The following is a 24,835-nucleotide window of genomic DNA, read 5'->3' as shown; positions in this document are numbered from 1 at the left end:
GTTAGTGCCTACCTCCATGCTAGGACTGACAGGAGACTGGGCAGGAATGAAAGGATGTGTGGGGAGAGGTAGAGAGAGACAGACAGAGATTAAGTAGTGTTAATAAACAGGACACACATGCAGTGGTAGCATAGGGTCAACAAACGGGCCAAATCTACGATCTATATCAACAACATCTGAGAATATTAGGGCAAAACCTGTTGTATTTATAAGATTCATATGGTCTGTATTTTATATTTGGACACTTATATTTGCGCATTCTATATTTTGTGACTAAGGGAGGGAACATCTGATATAATGTGCTGTGGATCTGATTTTGACATCAAACTCACCAGTAAAGCTTCATCAGAGGTGCTGGGAGACCGTTCAGCAGACACAGAGCGAGTGTTGGTCAGGCCGGTGAGGGACACGTTAGATAGTCGACGTTTACGGATGCCACTGCAGTTGTTTGGGATTTTAAAGGCACACCGTTTGTGGTAGTTCAGCCCACAGCCTAACACAAAGATAGTGACAAAAGATGATCACATTAGTGGTCTGTTTCTCCCTCTAATGTTATGCTGACACAAGTTTAGTGGAATGTTTAGACATTTACCTTCACACTTAAGCCCCTGCCTCACTAAACCCCACAGCATCTCTCCACAGTGATCACAGAACGCTGGAGCTCGATATGAGTGAACGAACAGAGCGTGAGGTCTGATCTGAAAATCCTCCACAGTAGCTGAAGCTGAAAGTTTAAAACAAAAAAATTAACTGCAAAATGTAAATTTCATACATAATTTTTTTGTGTCCACCCCTGTTAGTTTTTTGTAATATCCCTTTAAAAAAGCCAGGTTCCTTAATGACATCATCCTCCGGGAAGTGACATCATCACTTCATTACATTACAGTGGATTTGATTAATTCTGTGACGTTTTGTTCAGCTGGTTTGTCTCACTTTATTATCGTTAACTAAAACTAAAACCATAAAAAACACTAAATTAAAAAAATATATATATTTTTTTTAAGGCAATATTTCTATAAACATAAAAATAATCATCATCAAAATGACTAAAACTTTAAAAGTAAAATGAATTCAAATTATATTAATGGATTCTAATTTAAAATATTAACAAAAACTATACAAAAATATTACAAAAATTATACTAAAATTACACAACCTGTATACAAAATTACACAAAAGCAAAAGATGGTTAAATATACTGTATAAGTATATTTAATTTAAGCTTAAAATAGGTTGGCATTCTCATATAAGCTCTAAATTCTAACTTTAGCTCTTTATTTTCACCCTGTAAGGCACACAGCTAATAAGCAAATAACCAATCTGTAATTAATAAAGTGCCTGAGCTTGACCACAGCATATTTCTGTGCTGTAGACTTTCATAAAAATATGTCCTTAAATTACAACACAGGCTTTTAAAGGGTACTGAATAGCATGAATGACCCCTGTGCCTTGCTCAAGAGCACAGTAATATTATTTAAAACATATATTATGTTGTTATATTATATATTAATTATGGAAAAACATAAATTGTGCAAAAAGAAATGCTGCAAGAAACTGGATGGTTGAGAGAGAGGTTTGAGACACAATTAAGTAACAGAATTATTCAAAATAGCCATGTCACTTTACCCCCAACAGCAAGCTTTTAGCCCAAGTACTATCCTTTCAGTTATTTCAACATTTACTATATACATGATTGACATTCAACCAAAGTGAAATTCATGAGTCTTTTGTCTGTAAATATGTGATAGTTTCAGGTATTCTCATTAGCTGCGTAAATCTGCAACATTTGAAGATCAATGATTCTCTTCACTTCAACAACCGCAACTGCACATCACAATTACGAAATTAAAATTGATTTGATCTTTTTCATTATGCTCCGCTAACATTCCTAATACTTGCAATTAAGATGATTTGTGCATTTTATTTGAAGTGGCTTTGGTAAAACTGTATCTGCTAAAAACATCTATGTAAATCCTTGGTAATTCATTAAAGAATATGCAATACCTGATGAGAGACTTCAAGTTTTGACAACCTTAAACTCCGAGACATCTGTTATTTGTGTGTAATTGTGGTTGTTCAAGTGAAGTGAGTCATAGATCATCCCAAGTACTTACATTTCAATTTACATCTTAAAATCATAATTAAAGTTGTTTTCCCATAACAACTGACATAAATAACCACATTTTTTGTTTGCATTATTTGGACTTTCGACTTCATGAGGGAATTTGCTTCGCTCTTAATCCCAGCAGCACTGAGTAAACATGTCATGATTAAAAAGGCAAACAAATGTTGCAGAGGGATTTATATCTTTATTTTATGAACCATCCTCTTTCGAGCTCCCACAAGGCATGTGTATCTTTGGGGTGCAGATGGAAGAGAGGGTGGGCCAAATCCAATCTATCAATGGCCAGTCTGGCATGCTCTGGCCGTCTCCACAAAACTGCCACAAGGCCTGGGCAGCAGGCTCTCTGGCCTTGCCGAATTCTAATCAGATGGGCAGACTGTGTGTCTGTCAGGGTTAATGGGCTAGAGATGGTGGTCCCTTTAGAGGGGGTCGTGGTCAAGCACTAATTAATTGAGGATTCAGTTTTGTTGAGCTTTAAAATACGACGAAGAAGCTGATTCAGAGCCACATGACATCTTTGTACCAGATATTTTCACTTTAAAGCATGAACTCGAAAAATAATTACTCACTCGAAAAACCTATGCACCACAGCATAATCTTACAGAACAGAGCAAAATCCAGAGATATGACAATTTTTAATTGCCATCACAACTCTTCCAAACAAACCCAGCTTTATTTATATTTGCAAATTGTACTATGAAAGGGAAGCTTTTGGGGTGGTTGGAGTGTTTTGATTGGCTCTTGTTGGCTGCATGTTGACAGGACCAATAGCGGCTGAGTGGCGAGCGCAGCGGGAGAACTGCCTGACTCAACGCATGCATGTTGCCTCCTCTCCAACATGGCTTCCCCTAGTACGCTCAAGTAGAATACAATCTGATTAGCCATTCTGCAGCTAAATTACCTCAATTCATTCAAATTATTGTTTTGCCTTTTGTTTAAAGGCCAAGATATGTTTGCAAGTTGAACTACCTGTAAACTGTCATTAAATGCTTCAGGGAAATGAGTATGATGCTGAAAAGGCATCCTGAGTTGACTTAATGCAAATACTTGTTTTTCCCGTAGTTTTTTTCCCCCTTGCTTCTGGTGGAAATTGGACGTTTTCTGGCCCTACACACTCTGGGCTCTGATTCCTCTTTGAGACGTTAAAGGCAACAAGAAATGTACAATGATTAGGAATCACTATCACTTTGTCACACTAAAGTTTATGCATACTTCTTAATCAATATACACGTACGGTTATTAATCCCACACATTCTGTCTAGCGCCTGTATTTTCATGCACGTTCTATGTTGCAATTATGTTGATCTAGGCACAGCCAAACATCCTGTCAGCGCGCTTCACTGGAGCCAACCCGTGGTTACTCTAAATTTATCCAGCAGAAAATAGACTTCAAGCAGACTTTTAAGAACCACAACAGACTGGGTAGAGACCCAGCAGAGAAAGCATAGGGTCATATTTTCATGAAATGCTGCTCTTTTTAATTATCGTAGTAGATATTGTCAAAGTGATAATCCGAGAGATCAGCATTTATTGGCCCGCTCGTTGCACCTTTTTCAGATTCAGGCCAATTACAAAGCATACAGTTGGTGCTTTGAAAACCATATGGTGAGCAAAATCAGGTTTTACTCTAATACAATTGAAGAATTAATTTGGGCTTTAAAGTGCTGTAAAATAATGAGTTTACTTAATTAGTTAAGGAAAACTATGAGCTGGACCATTACATCCACCTATTTTTACGAACATTTTGGGATATTACATAAAAACGCTGGATGGAAATGCCAAGATGCAAGAATTCAAAACATGTGCATAAAAAAACGTACGCGTTCAATTGAGTTGGATCCATTTTTTATTTGACAAGAAAACATGTACATAAACTACGATGGCAACCCATTTACCGAATGAATTCCTCGATTCGCATTAAAAAAAAAAGTCGTGACTTTGCCATGAATGGACTAACCAGCAGATCGATCTTGTTGCAGAGCATCTGAAATGCTGTTTTTGTCATTCTGAAATGCCTGAAGTCTGTCAAAGTGGTTTGGTATCATTAGCTGCCAGAACTGTCTTACAGCAGGCATGCAGAAACAAGATAACATATTGCATTTCGTCTACACGCTATGAGGTGCAAGTAATTTATTATATACAAAAATTATATACAGTGGCTTCTCCTCCTGCAGCAACTTCCATTTTTCTTATTGATACTTAGCGCCAGTTTATCAGTATAAGTGACAATTTTGCTCTCTTCGGCTCACTGGATGGAAACGGTGCTTTACTGACAAATGTTTTAAGCGATATTCCCATTTTGCGCACAAGTTAAATTCGCAACTTTGGATGGAAACATAGCTATTGGTTCACTAAGACGCAGTTTACTTTTGCGTCAGTAACTGGTGAAATTATAATAATCCTCTGAGAAAAGTGAGGAGACAATCGCACAGGGTCCCTCTGGGGGTGTCATAATTAATAAACGTTGACCTTACTTTTGTGTAAAACTCTTCTATGTTACTTTACAGTGAAAGCAGCTTTCAAGTGTGTCACTGAGAAGTGTTACTCCGGGCTCCCAAAGGCTCGTCTATGAGAATTTGTGCATCTGGGTGTGTTAATCACCTGATTCATCTTGTCACAGACATGCACTTGTACAGAGAAACACACCAGACCTGGTAGAGAGGCTGGGGGGTGGAGGAGGTGTCAGTCCCCGCTTTATCTCGTCAGAATAGACTTCACTCAATTACCTGACATAGCACAGGGAGGAGAGGGGGAGGAAGGGAGGGGAAGGCCTGCCAAGTGTTTGGAGAAACACTTTAGCAGTGTCAAATGCGATACCTCCATCGCTTCCTCAGCAAAGCAACTCCGGTTTTCACACCGGGTAAGGCATCAAAACTTGGATGCGCATCAACTTTTCCAGAGTGGGAAATGGAAGGACTAAGAGACAAAAAACAGTCAGAAATGGCACAGGAATCGCACTACGGTGTGTGGCAGACTGCAAAAACTTTGGCGCCGTTGCAACAAAGTCACAGTGTCTTGTCTAACTGATCTATAAATCAATGTGTTACACCACAAATAAGAAGACGATGGATGTACGTATGTGTATAGGGGCATGACTACATGCTGAGAAAAAACTATTGAACATGACACTTACCTGACAGGACGACTTCCACCAGGTCTCCCTCCATAATTTCAGCCGCGCACCTCACCAACTGCAGAATGTTCTCAGAGTTTGGATCATGACGGAAAAGAAGAATCTTTTCATACATCCCATAGAAGCCACATTCTGGGAACTGTGATGGAAGAAAAATTATGTCTGTCAGGTTTTTTTTACTGAGTAAGGACTCCATTGAGTGGGTGGTGTGTAGTTTATGATGGTTTAGCTTACATGAAATGCTTGTCTACTGATGCCAGACATATAATGCATCTAAAAGGCCTCCCCACACATTCAAATTGCAGACACCATTTCTCATACCTGAAGCTTTTCATTCAGTTATAAAAAAGTACCAGTACTCAGAAAACACATTACGATCGCTCATGGGACAAACCTTAATGACAAAAACAGATTTATAGCATTAAATGCTTTTTGTTTTTTTTCTCTCTTTTTTGACTGCTCCTAAACAGTTTTACAAACAGCAGCTTCGCAATCAATCCAATGTCAAAAGAAGAGAGCAACATATTGACTGACCCATGTAGACCGCTGGGGAAATGGCTCACTAGCCTCATTCCCTATTGATCCCTGCTGGGTTGAGTTGCAGCAACACTGCAGAGAAGGCCTGCAGGTAATGGCAATTCAAACCTACACAATTCACAAAGGGTACTCGCATCTAAGCTACTTGGGTTTTATTATACCACAAACAAAGAGATCACAAATCAAAACTTCTCTAGCTGTCACTATGACATTGTATTTGAACTTTGCATCTGCATTGACATTATTCTGCAAGTTCATACATCCAGAATATGCTGGTATTGAACTCTGTGTTCAGTATCAGTTACTGAAATACCACACATAAAGAAACAATGCATATGAATAATATAATATCTAAGCCAGTAGTATGCAAATGGCGGGACGTAATGTAGTATAACGACTTTGGGGGGGTCATGTTTGGCTCGGGGGTCATGGTGCAAACCACAAACCACTATGTTGATTTTACTCCGAACCATCCCTTTAAGTTTATGCAACTGGTCCCAGCTCTTAAATTGCTCAATTTAGCTTTAGTCTTTATAGCAGCTGAGAGTATGTATGTGCCTGATATTCCTGTATGCATTTAAATGTACAAAAATTCAGGAAGCTGCTTCAAATGAGATTTCTAAAGAGGCATCTACAGAAAGCAAAGTATGGCAGCTGAATAGGAAGTGAACGAATGTGGAAAAAATCCAATTTCTAAATAGAGACACCGAGCAGCAATGACTAACATTGAGAAAGCAACTGTGGGATTATAAAGCGTCTCCATCCAAGATATCTGGATGCTAACAGACTGTGAAAGCATATGATGATTATCAGACTACAGGTTAACAGATTGAACGCTAATCGTTCGCCTTGTTCCCAATCCAGTTGAATAGCCGTGTCACATTTATTCACAATTCCAAATGTGCCATTTTATAGTAAGATCCTCTAAAGAACATTTGATCAGAGCTAATGCTTCTACGTGCACTGGTTTGGAGAAAATAGCGATGACTCTATCATTTTTTAGCAACCCGGCAGAGGAGCTCACCTCCGAACGCCCACACAAGATGTACACTGCACCAAAACGCGCTGTTAGCATATCATACGGTTACAGAGTAAGGCGGTAGACTCGCCTTTTAAAAGCATACCACCGCAAGCACACATTCCAAACCAAAGCATGGAAATTAGATTCGAGCACCACACACAGACTCACACAACATTACAGCGTTTATTAGATTCAATTCGACACCACTTGCGGGACGGACTATCTGTTGTCCTTTTCCTTCTTTTCATGGTTTAATTGTGCAGATTCCTACCCTTCTTGTCTTGCTCTAATGAGTGCTACACAATGAAGATACACAGAGGCAAGTGTGCTTTTGAGGTCACCATGACAGCAGCCTCACTGTAACAGTGTGGGTTGTCATGGCAGCGGACACCCAAGGCTCTTTCCTGATTGAGCACTATTCATTTGTTTGGCACAAATGGATGCACATATATCTGCTGCATGTCTGAGCCATCAAAGCCAAAGACACACCGATCCTTGTCATTAACCCCTTGGGAGATGTCTGGCTCCGATCGGTGGAATCCTCTGACAATAACTCTGTTATTGCCTCTAAGAGAGCTGCCCAGACCCCCTCGCTTGATGGTCTTTCATGACTGTCATTTTCTGCCATCTCTCTGTATGTGTTTTATAGATGACAGGCTAGCGCAGCGAGAAGAGCATCAATTTGGATGTTGTCTTCCCTTTAAACAACTGGTTGCTGAAGCTGGTTGTCAGGGTGGAGCGAGCACTTGTGTGTGTCGAAAAAGGCAGGTATGTTGGGGAAAAAAAGGGTAGGAGAAAGATGGACGAGCAGAGAGAAAGAGCAAGCGAGCACTCTGAAAGCTCGTAAGGAGTGAATCATCTGTTCTAACTGTCAACCCCCTCTCGCCTACGCCATACCAGGCTCAATGCCCTGCTCTTAACGCTAAACCGCAGTTCCTTCCTCTCAGCGAAGCTTTGACATCCTAAAGAACCTTAGCCCTTTAATTACTCAAACTAATGATATCAACCTGTTGTCATATTGTGATACGTGCATTATATTACATATAAAATACATAATGGATTACAGCTATTACAATTAAGCTTTAGCATGTAGAAATACATTTTCATATCTTGGTGGATGTGCATATGTTAGATGATTTGCAATCAATTAACCTTTGCACTGATATATTAACCTACTGTTAGCCTAGCATGCACACAAAATGCCCAAACACTGCGCTTAACCCCGGGTTATCGTCGTTCTAAACACCGCTTTTAACCCTGGGTAGGAGAATTTCACACCTGTAATTTAGAATAGGGGTTAGCACCGCCTTTTATCCAGGGTTTTGAAACCCTGTTCTGGAGTTTTCGTGGTGTTAACTCTGCATTGCGGTGCCAAACGTGTACAGTGTGAAATGATATGTTGTTAGAACTAGATGCTTAGCAAACAACAACCAATCGCGTGCCTTATATTCACGCGCTTTGGGCAGTCATGGAAACAGTGGTTTCTGCGTATGATGATGGAAAACGCGACGATTGGAGTGAAGAAAAGACCGTTTCATTCTTACCTTTATAAAAAACTTGATATTACAGTCAACAATGTGTAATATGAGGATGCGCAATGCTAGAACCTTTATGTAAACAGGTCATGTGCTGCGTTTGTCCAGTCAGTAACAGTGACACATCAAATATGCAAATAAGGACGTTGGGAATGTGCAGTGTGAAACGACGGCTTATGAATACCCAGGATTAACTGTTAACCCCGGGTATAATATGAGCAGTGTGAAACGTGAATAAAGATAACCCAGGATTCCTTTTACCCAGGGTTAATTTTTTTTTATGATTTTAGTTTTAGTTAACTATAATAACCCTGATAAGAACTTGCTTGCCCACTGTTTAAATGTATGTTCTATATAGTATGAATGTAATGAAAATCCGGATGTACGTGGCCCAATGGGACAGTGAAGTGTCCATTGGATGCGCACTTCAAAATCTCAGCAAAAGCAGTAGGTCATCCAAGTATGTTTTGCTTACTGGTTTATAAATACTATGAATTCGGAAATAATATGTTTTCCGCATATCCACCATATTTTGCAAAAAGTGGAAGTAAGCTGTTCTTTGAGAATCTGTGAAGCGTTCGATTCACTGGCAAATAACTAGAAGTATAACAATGTGCACTAAACGTTAAAACTATTTGCACTACAAGCCAGTGTGTTTATAATTACAACAATACATTAAAGTAAAAGAAATAAATACTAATATAACAAGCTGTTTTGTATAGAAAAAAATAACTAGGAGTGGATGACAATGGAAGCCCATTCAGGTAAAAAATGGCCGTGCTCTCTCTTACGTTAAAAATAAAGTGGGAAGTAGACATATTCGACACAGGGTATATATGGAGCTAAAGCAAACACTGGGATGTACGAGGGCGGCCCTTTGACATTAGAGCCATGCCTCACACATGTTCCATCATGGAAGACGCACGGGAAGTGAAGGGAAAACAACACAAAATATTAACTTGATGCAAAATCAGGGTGGTTTATGTGACACTTCACTTCAAAACAAGCACAAATTGCAGGGAGAATTGCAGGCTAAAGATGTGGGTTATCAACAACAAAGATGACAACAACCACAGTAGCGCATATGCGGTGATGATGTCTAACTATATTAGGCTACGAAATCCATGCCAGTAGAAGAACAGACACCCGTGACGCACAGACCTTCGTCTTGTAATCAGTTTTGAGGATGATAAATAACCAAGAGGCTATGAGCAGAAGAGATTAAGCTGTGCACACTGTGCCAAAGTCAGTAGAACGGGGTGGTTTGTTTCCATGAAATATTGCAAGTACTGCATTCAAAGCATGAGTGAGTCAAGCGTTGCACCTCAAGGAAAAGGGATTCAGTACTTTTGGCTGACATGCTCTCATATTTGGTGCACATACTATGTTGTAAAAATTGTGCATAATAAATGGTAAGCAGATGCAATACCATGTAACATATAAAATATATATTTTGTTATTTTTTATTTTATGTTTTCATTTTCTTTACACAGTAAAACTGATTTCATCATTGGTGTTTTCATCCATTTGACTCGTCACAATAATTCCTGGCACTTCTAGAGGAGTTCTCAGAGTTTCATCTTGATTTATTCCATTAGTTTCACCATAAGTAAATTCAGAGTGGTTGGGTGAAGTGTAATGAACTTAACACTGTTGTAACTTTGGCAGTGCAGTTTGCTGTGAGAAACTGTATGAACGTGCCAGAAGGGAGAACGCTTTGTACTGAGAAATATCATTTGCAATATTATGCTTTCCAAAACATGTCTTAAAGATGTGGCTGAAGACTTGTAGCTGTTTTATTTAAAAAGGCTGTAACTAAAGCACCAATAGAGGACTGTGCACACAGTTGTGTTGTTTAAGGGATAGTTGTATTTTCTTTTCTTTTTAAAAAAATCTATAGATGCTTTATGTTATGACACAGTTAGCTCTTATAGTTCCTGTCATACTTCCACACATCACCACACATCATGCATGCTACCTTAAATGTAAATCAAATGTGTTAACTTAAATGTATTATTAAAAAATATTTAAAATAATTGTACACATGTTTAGAGCAAATAAACACAAGTGTGCATTCAGTTAAAATCATGTATAGCAGCAATGTGAAAAAAGACTATAACATTACCATTCAGACTACTACATTGTTACAAAATAAATGCTGTTCTTTTGAAGAATCCTGAAAAAAAAAAAAGATATCAGTGTTTCCACAAATAGATTAAGCAGCACAAATGTTTTCAACATTGATAATAAAAAGAAATGTTTCTTGAGCACAAAATCAACAGATTTCTGAAGGATTGTGTGTCACTGTATTTTATCAAATAAAATACATGGCTTTGTACATCTACCAGAACACCAAACATACTAGATTTCACAGAGAGCCAGTCAATGAGCCTAGACAGCATGAACCATAACCACCATCAGTCAATTGGTCTGCCCGAGCCATGTGTAGTCTGCAGGTTAGTAGCTGCTGGCTGTGCTGTAACAACCACTGATCAATACTATTGGAGCACTGCTCCTCTATTTATACACCCTATACACACACACACACACACACACGCACACACAAGGAAACAACCAGGTGTTCTGCCAAAGACATGGCTGCTGGATCAAGATGTTATAACAAGGTTCATCATATGATGTATCATATAGTATTAAGATCTCAAGCAAGTTTCAGACAGTTCACCCACAAAAGCTGTCACCGGGACGGTCACGGTACCCTTGAAAACATTCTGTATGTACCATTTAGGTAATGTACACTTTTGGTTCCAATATGTACCTTCGAGGTACCAGTATCCGCTCTTTAGGTACAAAGGTGTACCTTTTGAAAGGGTACCACCCCAGTGAGCTTTTGTACCTTTTTTTCTGAGTGCAAAAATGAAATTCTGTCATTTATGTCATTCCAAACCTGTATTACTTTCTTTCTTCTGTGGAACAAAAAAGAAACACATACGTGTTTTGTGTGTGTATATATATATGACAATGAAAGTCAATATTTTGTTTTGGATCCAAGTGATTTCACATCAGAAATATCTTCTTTTATGTTTCACAGAAGAAAGAAGAAATATAGGTTTGTAACAACATTAGGGGGAGTGAGTAATTACAGTTTTCTTTTTGGGGGTCAACTATGCCTTTAATTAAATCTATAGTGATGATTTAAAATGACTCATTTTACTAGAATTTGCACGAGATGGGCCAAAAAGGAGTAGAGCATTGATTTAAAAAAAATCAAGCCCTAAACATTGAGATGGTAAAGATGTTTAGGTCTCAATTACTGTACATACACTCACATAACTGTACATTTACATGTGCATAATCCTGTGGAGAATCATCTGGATGAGCGACACTATAAGATGAGACTGCACACTGTATCTAATTACAGCTCTCTTTTAGGGCTGCTAAGATTCTCATTGTCACCCTAATAGCTGTATGTTCACACTTTATTAGTGAGTATTTTACAGCTCTCTTCCTCAGCGCAGACATGCCCACTAACTAACCCTTGGCAAAGTGCACTCGGCTGGAGACAGCACAAGTTCTGTTGGGCTTTGAGGTGCTACAGCAGATCATTAAAATAGCATGACAGGCTTAGCGGGTGGTACACCTCTAAATTGACTTTATAATTTCGATATTTTGCCTATGACAAGGTGAACTGGACTCCCTCACACAGCATGAGGTGCAACAATCACGAAACAATACGTAAGCCAAGCTTTCTTCTGCAATCACTGTACCACTTTCAGTAGTTTTATATGAGATTAAAGAACAATTAAATTCTTAAGCAGTTAAAGTGACATTTTTATTGAAGTTGGCACTCATTTCAGTTTGTTTAAACATGTAGAGACCCCTAAGGGAGATTATCAAAGCTGTTTATATTTATAAATTGTTGCATGTGCCGCTCTCGTACATGTTTTATTAATCAATTACATATAAGGAAAAATATAAGAAAGAAATATTTTAAAAATGATCCCTCAGAAATCATTATGATACTGTATGCTGATTTGGTGCTCAAGAAACATTTTTAATTATTATCAATATTAAAAACAGTAGTGCTGCTTAATATTTTTGTCAAAACTGTGATACATATTTTTTTTTGTCATTGATGAATAGAAAGTTTAAAAGAACAGCATTTATTTGAAATCGATTTTTTTTGTCTATCACTTTTGATCCTTGCTGAATAAAAGTATTAGTTTTAATGGGGTTGGTCATGTAACAATTACAGTAAAATGGACATCAAATAAAATAAAAATAAAATAAATTCCCAAACAGGAAAAGATTACACTTTCTTTTGATGTTCTTTTGACAATACGTTGCACCTACATGTCAACTAACTCGGAGTATTTGTTGAGTATAAGTAGACTAAGTGTATCAGTAGAATAAGCTGACATATATTTGCAAAGTTAGTTATAGTCAGTAGAATGTCTGTTGGGAGAGCATCAAAAGAAAGTGTTAGCAGATATTAAGCAGACAGTCCACTAATATTCTACTAGAACTCTAATGAGAGTTAGTTGACGTGGTGATTTTGTTCGTCATTTTTTTTCAGTAAAAACATGCTCATCATTGAAGAGGTGTATTAAATGCATTATGAATTGCATTTTTTTAATATATACTATCTATACTGATAGACTGGACAAAAACAAGCATCACATCACTGACTGTTTCAAAGATGCTAAATGCTTTAATAAATCAGACACTTGGTCTGTAAAGTACATGCTGATACTTAAGGTTCAACATGAATGACTCGTGTATACCTTTTTGTAAGAAAGTTTTCAGTGACTGGATGTAAAAAGTAAAACACTACACGACCATGTTTGTGCTTGGTTATCCTAAAGAGATAATTGTGTTTTCCAATCCTGTCTGAACACCCATGAAAACAACGTAACCTCCCAGTAAACTGCATTGACACTGAGACAAACACTACATATTTTTAGTCATTTCAATTACTGCAATATGTGATTATGTCATTACTGAAAGCAATTAACAAGTTTCTTTGTTAACTTTCCTTCTTATGTCCATGTTGGACAGCATGAGAATCCATTTCTCAATAATGCTATTAAATGAAAGAGCAAAACTGAAACTCCATCGGTCCACCTAACCCAGGAAACATTTCATGACTATTTCGCCAGAGCCACATCATTATATACGACAGCAAGAATCCATTCAGCCACCTGACTGGTTTAAAGACCAAAGAGTGTTTTGCAGCACCGCTACACATTGTTGAAACAAAAAAACAAGATGAATGAGATGCTATGAAGCCACGGTCCTCAAAAACAGGCGTACACACATGCACACCGTCATGTATCTCATGATAATGAAAGCTCTTTGAATACTCTCCAAAACAGCTGCTTAACAATGGGCTATGTGCAGCTCTCATCTCTTACCCCAGTGTGGGAGTGTGTGTGAGTGTGTGTGTGTGTGTGTGTGTGTGTGTGTGTGTGTGTGTGTGTGTGTGTGTGTGAGTGCGTGACCCCACCACACATGGCTCTCGTCATCATAATGGCACTCAGATAAGTACTTCACAGGCAATCATAATCAGTTGCCAAGCAACTAGAAAGACTCACATAGAAAGAACAGTGCTGGTGAGATGACCATATAAGCTAATATCGATAATTCAAATATAATGTCTTAGGCAATGTAAATGTATAATTGCGTTAAAATCAACATTTTGGAGGCTATTTCATTGTTACAATTTGCAAAATACACTTCAGGTCTTTTATGCACGCTTACAGAAAGACTCCATTAAACTTAGCTCCACGAATACAAGGATCTTTTTTTTTTACTTGTTTTAGACCCGTGATGGATGCATTAGGATGACATGAAATCACTCGTCAAACGCAAGTAGCTGTTCCACACAGCCGTCATCAGCTATGCTCATCTGCCAGCCGCGTCTATGCTATGGACTGAGCAATGGATCGGTTAGCGCTTAGCATGAAGAGTGCGGCAGCCCCGCTGATTAATAAGAACACTTTGAGGAGCGGTAATGCAAAAAGGTGCAAACTTCAAACAAAGGCGCTATCACTTTAATTAAGCCTGATAATCCAGAGCACTAATGGATTCACAGTCTATTAAGCAGGCCCTTGATAGCACTAAGGACTTTTGTCAATGTGAGAAAGAAGAGGAGATGGTAAAGAGAGTTTTTATTTCTGCCTAAGATCAGGTCATATTGCTGCCCTTTGTTGTATATTTCTTGGTAAAGGTATGGAGTTATTTTTCTTTTTTCAAATATTGTTTTTTATAAGTGTTTGTCTTTCCCATTCCAAGTTTGAACGACTGTCATTTCATCAAAGACAATTTCTGATTAATCATAGAAAATCATTTTCACTCAATCCTAAATAATTTCCCCCCATCTATCTGACTCTGCTGTGAAGATTTTCAATGCAGCAAATATCCTCATGTTCTGCTCATAAAATAACAATATAAGCTATTACACTCTTTCAGTTGCTTCATGGTCAAGCAGTCTTGCTCCACCTTTCTTGACTTCTTGTGATCTGGCCAAGGATGGTCCTTGATCCTTACAGCTCAAAAGACATTTGTTGTCTGCTGTATTAAAGCACTTGCTCAGATAATAAATGAACAAAGTAGTAACTGAAGTTGATTTCCAAGGCCAACTTAAGTGTGGAACATCTTGTCTATTAAGGAAAAGTTATGCTAAATTATATTATTACTCTCCCTAATGTCGTTCAAAAGACGTTTGACTTTTTTATGGAACACAAAAGGTGATTTAAAAATATAAGTGAGAACTGAAAATGACCAAAAACAACATAAAAGTAAAATAATTGCCATACGACTCATGCATTATATTCAAAGTCTTCTCAAGTCATATGAATAGTTTAGCATGAGGAACACACCAGACCAGTCAATATGAACTGAAAATCTTGGCATTCGCCAAACCCCAAAAAGGTGGTTTTCACAGCAGTGCCATTGAAGAACCAGGTTCTCCAAATAACTTTTCAGTGAATAGTTCTTAAAGAGGTCCTATGCCATTTTAAGTCTTGATTTTTGTTACTGGGGAGTACTTGCTTCATTGTTCAAAAAACACATCATTTTTTTTACATATTTTACATTATTACAGCACATCTCTCCCCAGTCTGGCTCTAATACATCTTTAGTTCCTGTTTCGATAAAGCCACTCCTTCCGAAATATGAAATATGCTGTGATTGGTTAGCTGGCCCAGTGTGTTGTGATTTGCACGCCGTGTTCGGGAAATCTCATGCTCATTACAATAACCGCATCTGCTCCGGTATAAATATTAAGGATGGTGTAAATTTCAAACCAATTCAAGCCTAATTCAAACTTAAGAATGTTAACAAACAAGAGGATCGTGCAGAACAGATTTCAAGCACGGACTCTGCGAGCACGGATTTCACAGGACGTTTCAGAGTGGTATTTTTCTTAATTTTCTTATCAATTTTAGATACGTTATACACCATTTAATAATGATATTTGTAGGAAAACTATGGTAATATAAAGTTAAACAGCAATCGAACAGTAATCACAAAGCCATGATTAATTCTCATCTGAGGTTCTGGAAGCTGTTCTCAGTAAAATGTGCATCACACAGATAAATGTTGGGGTTATAATGTTCAGGAACAGTGTTTAAAAATCAGCCAAACTAATGAATTTTTGGAAACGGGGTGGAAAAACAGTGTCTCTTTGCATAGAAACAACACTGTCTTCTCTAATGCAGCTCAACCAGGGCTCGTCCCCTTTTTTGCGTATTCTGTGGGCAGGGATTATTTAAATGAGTAACATTATGACTTCACAAAGCCCGGAAAAAACACGTTGTAGTCCAAACGAGTTGTTTGTTGTAGTTCTTGGAAAGTGTATTGTTAAATAAAATATCTCCCTTTGGAGTGGACTTTGAGCTTTGTAACCTTACAGATCTTTTTTTTTTATGCTCAAACAGCAACATTACAGACTAACTAAAGTTGAAAAACATGAAAAAGCGTAATAGGACCCCTTTAAAATATATATATATTTTTTTCATATAGTTTATCTACAATCTACAGAACCTTTTCCACTATAAAGAACATTATGTGCAATGGAAAGGTTTCAGGAATGTTAAAGGTACTTCATGGAACCAATAGCCACTTTTCCACTGTCGGGCCTAGCGGTTCTAAGAACAGTTAGGAAGGGTTCCCGTATATATTTTCCACTAGAGCTTGGTTCAGCACGCCATGATTATTCGTGCTGGAATTCTCAGTATGGTTAGCCAACCGTGCTGGTAGAATGCGTGTAGTGACGTCGCCACTCAGGATAGGTCACTTGTCTGTTGCCTAGCTACCAGTTTCTTGGTACCTGGCCAAGCGTGCTATTTAGCGAAATAAACACAAGTTAATAATAAAATGAAAATGAATATCTGATCATCCTCCATAAAGCAGTCGCTATATACATCTCATACTGTCTGTAAACTCTTGCGTCGCCAAGGCAAGGACTGGCGCATTTGTATTACTGTTCTGTTATCAGCTTTAGAGTGGAAAAGGTAACCATATCTGTACCGGATCGCCACGGAATGGAACGGTTCAGCAACGAGAATGATGATGGAAAAGCAGCTAATGATGCCAATAAAGAAACTTTAATTCTAAGGGTGTAGCTTTTCTTGCTGCATAACAGTAAAGAGAGAAGCGGTGATGTAAGATTCACGAATGAATCTTTCCTTTGAGTCAGATCTCTTTGAATCATTTGATCCATTTCACAAAAACAATTTGACCACGTACTCATTGACTCAATGATTTCAACTCATCTGAAGCTATCAAATGGAATTGCATAGACTACATTTTATAGAATGTAGATATATTTTATGAAATTTTATGGTGCTTTTGTGTCAAGCTTCAATCCCCATTTATTGTTATTACACGGAAAAGACATTTGAGTACATTATTAAAATGTCTCCTATCGTGTTCCACGGAAGAGAGAAAATCATGAGTAAATGGTGATGATGTCACTATTCCTTTAAAGACAAAATCTGCCTATAATATGACAGGGAATTGAACATGTGAACAAACTCAACAGTTCTAGTCTTATAGGATTATATTGTCACACATGTTTTGTCACACATCAGACTTGCCCTAAATGTAACAATAAAAGATAAAAGAAAGAAGGGGAAGTCTGAATTATTTTTAAGTGTTCTTTGTCATGTGAACACCGCAGGTAGATAAAAACGAAATAAACTCCCCCCATCCCACTAACACATTCCAACACACACAACCAACCAATACAAGCACAGAATTGTTTGAAACTGTCTGCACAACAATGTCACCTTCACCTCATACACACTTATTCAACATCTCACATCGACTATTTAAAGTGTTAAATGCTTGGAGTGCTTATGCTCAAGAGAGAAAGAGAACGTGTACAAGGCGTTGAAGGCACCCAGGTTGCAGATCTGTTGTTCTCATTCACGTTTTTTTCTACTAAATATATTTAAACAAGTCATTCTACTTTCCTAAACTCATCCTGACAACGTCAGACCTAAAAAAAAAAAAAAAAGAAAAGGTGTTTCTTGTTAAGCATCACATGATGCTTGTTGTTGTTGTGCTTATCAAAATACTGCTCTGTATTTTAACACCTGTATGTCTTAAAACACAGACTGCAACCTCCACACTTTGTGTCACAGAATAAACTAGGAAGCTGCGAGGGAGACAAAGAGATTTAGGAAGAAACCAATGTTTGATAGTGGTGGGAAATGATGTTGTTGTCAACACCTAGTGTCTCATCACAAAATTTGTAAGATGCACACAATGCGTAATATTTATGGAGCTAGTATCATTCCGGTGATGTGTCACAGCACAGGTGCTTACAAAACAGAAAACACTTTTCGCCAAAAGATATTAATAACTGTGCAGATGTCATCTTATGTGCATTTTAAGGGGTGGTGACAATCTGACTGTTGTGTTATGCGGTTTCTGAGAATGTGAATCTACACAGAAGACTTGAACTTTATTACTACTGTAAGCACTTGTGAGTTCACATGCTCTTGTACTGCACAGAAAGGTAGTCAGGTGTGGCTTTCTCCTTCATGCCATTCCATGTCATTACATAAAAAACAATAACCACATATCCTATTTATCAGAATGAAAAGCATTTAAGGTATTTATCAGAATGCTCATTTCCATACAAGAGTGGATGGTAACAAATCAAAGTCCACATGACTTGTTCGCTATACTCTAAGTCTTCTAAAGCCACACAGATAGTTCTGTGAGGAAAGATGAAATAAGTCGTTATTCACTGAAAACCGTAGTTCAAACCCGATGCCTTCATGATACACGAGAACTACAGCCAGATGCAAAATGCACTTGACACCATATAAGGCGGGTAACTAAACTGCACAGAAACTTCACTTCAGTTCTTGTGTATCAAAAATGAATTGTGTTTGACTGGGAGAAGGAAAGGATGGAAAAGAGCAACTTAGACATGGGTGTTGCTAAATAACTTTTTTCTCTTCCAGAAAAAAAAAAAAAAGGATTTGGAGAAAATTGAGGTAGGTAAACGATATTATTTTCACTCCTGTTACCTTAAGGCCCGGTTTCACAGAGAGGGCTTAGACTAAGCCAGGATTAAGCCTTAGTTCAATTAGGACATTTAAGTAGCTTTTATAAACTTTCCTTTTAAAACAAAATACTGGTATGCATTTTGAGACAAGTTAAGTCACCTTTATTTATAAAGCGCTTTATACAGATTGCATCAAAGCAGCTTCACAGTGATAACATGAATATAATACAACAAAGTTTGTTTCTAGAAGAAAATTGCGTCATCGTCCACCTTAAGTAAGGCAGATCAATAATATTGTTGAATATTAAATGTCCCCCAACTAAGCAAGCCAAAAGCCAAGGCAACAAAACAATGTCAAGTTGCTTTCAGTTAAAACAGCTCAAATATGCATTTTAGTCTGGGACTAGCTTAAGCCTGACCTCGGTGAAACCAGGAATAAGAGCTCAATTTCATGTTAAAATTCACAGTTTACTTAAGTAGATCTGGAAGACCAATCTGCCAAAATAATAGAAGAAATCAAAAATTGACACACAACTATAAATATTTCTGAATATGTTTTAATCTATTGCTAAATTTAATGCCATTTGCACTTATATTTATAAAGTTATAGTGTCATTTTGTCAAAGCAGTATATCTATCTCATGGCAGAAAAGCATAGTACAACTCCATAACAACAATGCAGGTGGTGTGTTTTGTTTAGCAATTTCTATTCATTTAATCTGATACTTTCTGTTTAATTATGAAGTTCAAGGCCAATTTATACAACCATCTTGTCAGGTGAACCAAAATAATTCCTTACTTGCCCTGATGTTCACTCAAAATAACATTGAACATTAAGTACTGTGACAGGACATCCCAAATATCAACAAACAAAGGAAAAATCTCCTAGACACAATCCACTGAATAGTTTTGAAAGAATGTATTTCAGTAGGAGAGACAGGCAGGCCTGCAGTAATCTGATGTGTGCTAGTACAAGCCCTTCACTGGTTCAATAAGTACCCAACGTCACCATGTCGTCATCACTGTCAATGGAAAATACAATGCAGAACAACCAGTGTGATTCTGCTGCTTCAGGTTAACTCATAGTCTGACAAGAATTCATTTTACTGCCATTTTCCATCATTATTATTATTTTTTTTCTCATTGACTATTTTGAAAGTTATTTGTAAGCCTGTATATTCTGCCTAACAGACTTTTAAATGACTAGATTCAGACAAAACCCAATGCAGATCATATTAATATCAACACAAAAGCCAATATTTAAATAAAGCTTTCAAGTTCGTCGTAACTTAAAATTCTGTGAGTTTGGAAATAAGCGACAAACCCCCATTTCCAACAAACGTGCAAGTAACAAGTAAAAGTTATTTCTAAACTCCAGACAGTCATTTCTTCAAATAGTATTTAGGATGACATCTATGATGTTTGTACGGGAAGGGCAATGAATGAGACATGAGGGAAAATGGAAAGTGTTACCTTCTGGTCTACGATGGAGCATGCCATCTCTCGGACCTGCGCCAGGCTGAACTCGCCGGAATCCAGCAGGACGGGTTCCCGGCTCAACCCGATCTGGATTTGGAAGGAAATGCCTTGCGACCCCGGGAGGGGGCTCGGCGGTCGGATCACCGGAGGCACGCTCATATGAATCCCCTGGTGTCTCCCCTGGACAGCGATCAAATAGGGCTGTTTGATCGAGTTCACACACCGGTTGCGCAAACTGAGGCAAACTTCAGATCCCCAAAGACGTTCAGAGGGTTAACAGACGGAAAACGCGAATTTGAAGGAAAATCTATAGCACAGAAATGCAAAGAGTTATTTTGACATTGAGAGGCGACGATGATGATGGAGATATAGACGTCAGATATGTTTAATGTTGGGCTCTGATCAGACACCGCCTCCTGGCTGGTTCCTTCATCACGGAGGTTCAGATGATGCTGCAATGGCGAACGGGGATGTGAATGTCAAAGTTTCTGTGTTATGGATTAATTCTTTCCGCTCTAAAACATAGATGCGATTATTTTCGTTTACAGGTCATATGGAATAGAGTCGGTTCCCTGATAATAAAAAATTGCCATGGTAACCATATTTTCCTCCAAAATACTTCCGCAAAACCATATGGGGCATATCAGCAGTGTAAGAAGAATATTTCGCTTATTGTTTTATTTAACAGCTGTTGCTAATGCCACGTTACGAGTTGTAATTTAAACAACCAGATACATTTTCTATAGAAAATCTCTTGTTATTCGGTTGCCAAAGTTTTTGATTGTTGTGTGTGTGTGGCCTGATAAATCCTACATTATGGGGACAAAATGAAATCATTGTCCTTGGGACATATTTTGATCCCCATGAGGAAAACAGCTTATAAATCATACTAGTGGTGTTTTTTGCAAATCTAAAAATGCAGAAAGTTTTCTGTGATTTTAGGGTTAGGGTTACTTACAGGGGATAGAATTTACAGTTTGTATAGTATAAAAATTGTCTATGAAAAGTCCCCATAAAACATGAAAACACAACACGTGTGTGTGTGTTTATTTGTGTGTCTGTGTGTGCGCATGTAGCTAGTGTATATTACTGGCCCAGGTTAAACTCTCTCATTGTAAGTTTATGCAAAGTTTTGTTTCAGCATCTTCTCAATAAGCCATACACATATGTATATAGGGAGCAGAATCTCTTAACCATCTGGTGCTCTTCACGTGGCGATCAAAAAATGACTTTCTTTTCAATTAAATGAATGTACTATTTTATTTTGAAAATGTTTTTATATATATATATATATATATATATATATATTGATATATATATATATATATATATATATATATATATATATATATACATATATATATATATATTGATATTGATATTGTATTATTAGTGGATTTCATGGTATTAAATTATATTTACGCTGTAGTTATAATCCATTTATTCACTTTTGAAAATGAAATCGTAAATTTTGAATGTTTTAGAGCACAGACTTAAGTTTGATCTCTTTTGAGACTAAACTTGCCAAAGGCTACACTTGGCAAATTATTGCTGAAGTCCAAAAAGTTTTACAGAATTTTGTTTATTGTTCATTAAAATGCACCAATTTTTATATGAAATTTTTTTTTTTCTTCAAAAACACGTTTTACTCTAAAACTGCAAGAAAATCAAAGCCATAAATCTAAACAAGTTGTGTTCCAAATTTGAGCTTGATATCTCAAAAAAAGAGCTTTCGGTAAGATTTTGTTTGGCTGCAGTACCAAAAAATGTCACTAGATGAAATTCATCTCCCATTCATTTCCAATGCGGTCATTTTTTACCGCGAGGAGCACAAGTATGACTACATTTTTCAGGACCATTTAACCTTTTTGAATCATGTCCATGATTTTTTTTGTGTGTGTGTGTGTGTGTACTTGTACAACTATCTTTGTGAGGACCAGTTTGAGTTTTAGACCATTGGAGTGAGGACAAAGAGAGTAAAGTGAGGACATTTTGGCCAGTCCTGTTTGAGGGTGAAGACTTTGTTTTAGGGTCAAGGTTATAATTAGGTTAAGGGTAGGTTTAGGGTAAGGGTTCAGGTTAGGCACTTATAGTTGTGATGGGTAAGGTTAGGGTAAGCGGCTATAGATTGCATTGTGTCAATGAATGTCCTCATAAAGATAGATGTACAAGAGTGTGTGTGTGTGTGTGTGTGTGTGTGTGTGTGTGTGTGTGTGTGTGTGTGTGTGTGTGTGTGTGTGTGTGTGTGTGTGTGTGTGTGTGTGTGTTCACATAGCATGTGCCAAAACCTACACTAAGAAAACACATTAGAAACCACACAGCAACGTGCTAAACTGCTCGGAGCACCTTAGCAATGCCATTGTAACCACAAACCAACCACGAAACTCTAGCTTTGCAGTGTACGTTTAAAACTTTAAGAAAATAACAATATGTAAAAATCTAGAATAGAATAAAACAAAATTTTAAATACCCTCAAGCACCACTAAAAAATTATAAATGAAAAAAAAAAAACTACTTTAAAGAATGTCATGTCGACTTTAAACCTGCCATGATAATATTGTCCTATAAAGCAGTGGTTTTCAACCTTTTTGCCTCCAAGGCCCCGCTTTGTCTGAGATAATATTCGAAGGCCCTCCTAGCTTAGCTGATGTATACCTCTGGTTCTTCTGTTGTAATAAAACAAATAAACTAAAGCATGTGATGTCAGTTTAATGTTGTACATCTTTATTTGTTAGTGTGTTTTAGCATTTTTAATTAAGATTCAGAGGATTTTAATATTTACTTACGGAGCCCCGAAAGCAGGGGGCTGTGGGCCTCCAGGAACTGAGTTTTGCACTCCTGCACTAAAGGGACATGGTGATGGAAAAAATATGAGATGAAAAAAAAAAAAAAAAAAACTTCAATGTCTCTCGCAAAAGTGTTGCGTCCCCCCGAGAAACTTTACGTTTGCTCGCAAAACCTTTGCATTCCCTCACAAAAACGTTTGCGTTCCCCCGACCTGGGTTCACTTGCAAAGAACTAAACAATTCTGCAAGCTAACGCAAAGTTTCTTTGGGAACGCGAACATTTGCGAGATATTTTTCCTTCCATCTCAATTTTTTTTTTTTTTCACCACCATGTCTTTTAAGGTGCTCTGTTCATACTGGGGCCGCCCTGGATGTTTGCTGAGGCCCCCTAGTGGGCTCCAGTCCCCTGGTGGAGAACCACTGCTATAAAGTGGTGGTGTGGCGCAATGGATAAGACACATGCCTTTGGTGTGAGAGACCCGGGTTCGAATCCACTGTGAGACACCAATGTGTCCCTGAGCAAGACACTTAACCCCTAGTTGCTCCAGAGGCGTGCGACCTCTGACATATATAGCAATTGTAAGTCGCTTTGGATAAAAGCGTCAGCTAAATGAATAAATGTAAATGTAAATGTAAATGTAAATGTAAATAAAGTGCATTAGCAAACTCCTTTTTCAGCGGCACTGGTTCCGTAAGTATTTTTTTTCCATTCATTTTTCCCATATAGGGATTTAAAAAAGACTTTGTTAAAGAGTTATAAACCATGAACCAATCATCTATGAGGTGAATAACAACACTACAAACTTTGAAAAAATTTAAAATCAGACAAAAATATAAAGGTACAAGTTAATGAGGAAAAGAAATACAATCCCATGAAGCACTGCAAACAGCATCATGGGTAATGTAGTTTTTCACCAGGAATTTCAGTGTTAAACGGTTATTTTAAAAACAAGCTTAAATAATGCGGGCTGACCTCTTCAAGAGAAGCAGATATCATCATTTATCAACCTCATAGTTCACAGTAGGTCTGTTTTTAAAGGTTTATAAGTTATCGTTCAAAATAAATTTCCCTATGGAGAAGTTGTATTTCAAGCTCCATTGAGTTCCATTGACATTTTTCTCCATACTATGGAAGTCATCGGGGCCCATCAACTGTTTGGTTTTCATATTCTTCAAAATATTTTTTTGTGTTCAGCATACAGGTTTGGAACAATAAAAATGTTTTGGGTGAACTATCTTCTAAGCGTTTTTGAGTCTGTGCGTGTCTCTCAACAGTGTTTGGGAGCAACATCACTACTAATACCAAAACTGTAAGTATATCTGCATCAAGAACAGCGCCGTTAGTAAGAAATGTCATGTAGCTTTTAAGTTGCTAAACTATTTGATAAAATCGTCAAAGCAGCGCTGACAACACGTTTCTGTGAGAGTGCGTGTCTGTACGTGTGTGAGTTTGAGTGGTAGAGAGAGCGGAAGAAAGATAGTATGCTTTCCGTACATAATAAAACGTAATTTTGAGGCAAAAAAAACATGGAAATAATTTGTCGTTTGTATCATATTGTTTACTATATTTATTTGCCTGGTCAGTGTCATTGTGGGTTTTGGTTATTTTGCTGTTGTAGGCTGCAAGGACCTTTGAAATAATTGAAATCATTTGGCAAAGTGATATGGACATGAAATGCAGTCAAGACCTGCCTGGAACTAATTTAGCCATGAGTTTTCCTGAAAATAATTGCACA

General features: G+C 37.6%; 1 protein-coding gene across 2 annotated transcripts in view; it reads right to left on the bottom strand.

Annotated features, from left to right (window-relative positions):
* Positions 1 to 20,612, bottom strand: part of prkd1 (protein kinase D1) — a 35,029-nt gene extending 14,417 nt beyond the window's left edge. Inside the window, exons 1-5 of one of the 2 annotated variants that reach the window (XM_084393144.1) lie at positions 20,308 to 20,612; positions 5,259 to 5,397; positions 593 to 724; positions 333 to 493; positions 13 to 36 (exon numbers count right to left, since the gene is read on the bottom strand). In XM_084393144.1, coding sequence (XP_084249270.1) covers positions 13 to 36; positions 333 to 493; positions 593 to 724; positions 5,259 to 5,397; positions 20,308 to 20,472 — 621 coding nt within the window. In that variant the 5' untranslated portion in view covers positions 20,473 to 20,612. The remainder of the gene's footprint in view (positions 1 to 12; positions 37 to 332; positions 494 to 592; positions 725 to 5,258; positions 5,398 to 20,307) is intronic. The other variant, XM_084393145.1, reaches the window with a different exon arrangement.
* Positions 20,613 to 24,835: the final 4,223 nt, after the last annotated feature.

The sequence above is a fragment of the Rutilus rutilus genome (assembly GCF_951802725.1).
Source record: "Rutilus rutilus genome assembly, chromosome: 21".
Taxonomy (NCBI): domain Eukaryota; kingdom Metazoa; phylum Chordata; class Actinopteri; order Cypriniformes; family Leuciscidae; genus Rutilus; species Rutilus rutilus.
Note: the sequence above shows the minus strand (reverse complement) of the source record. Positions and strands in the feature narration are given on the sequence as shown.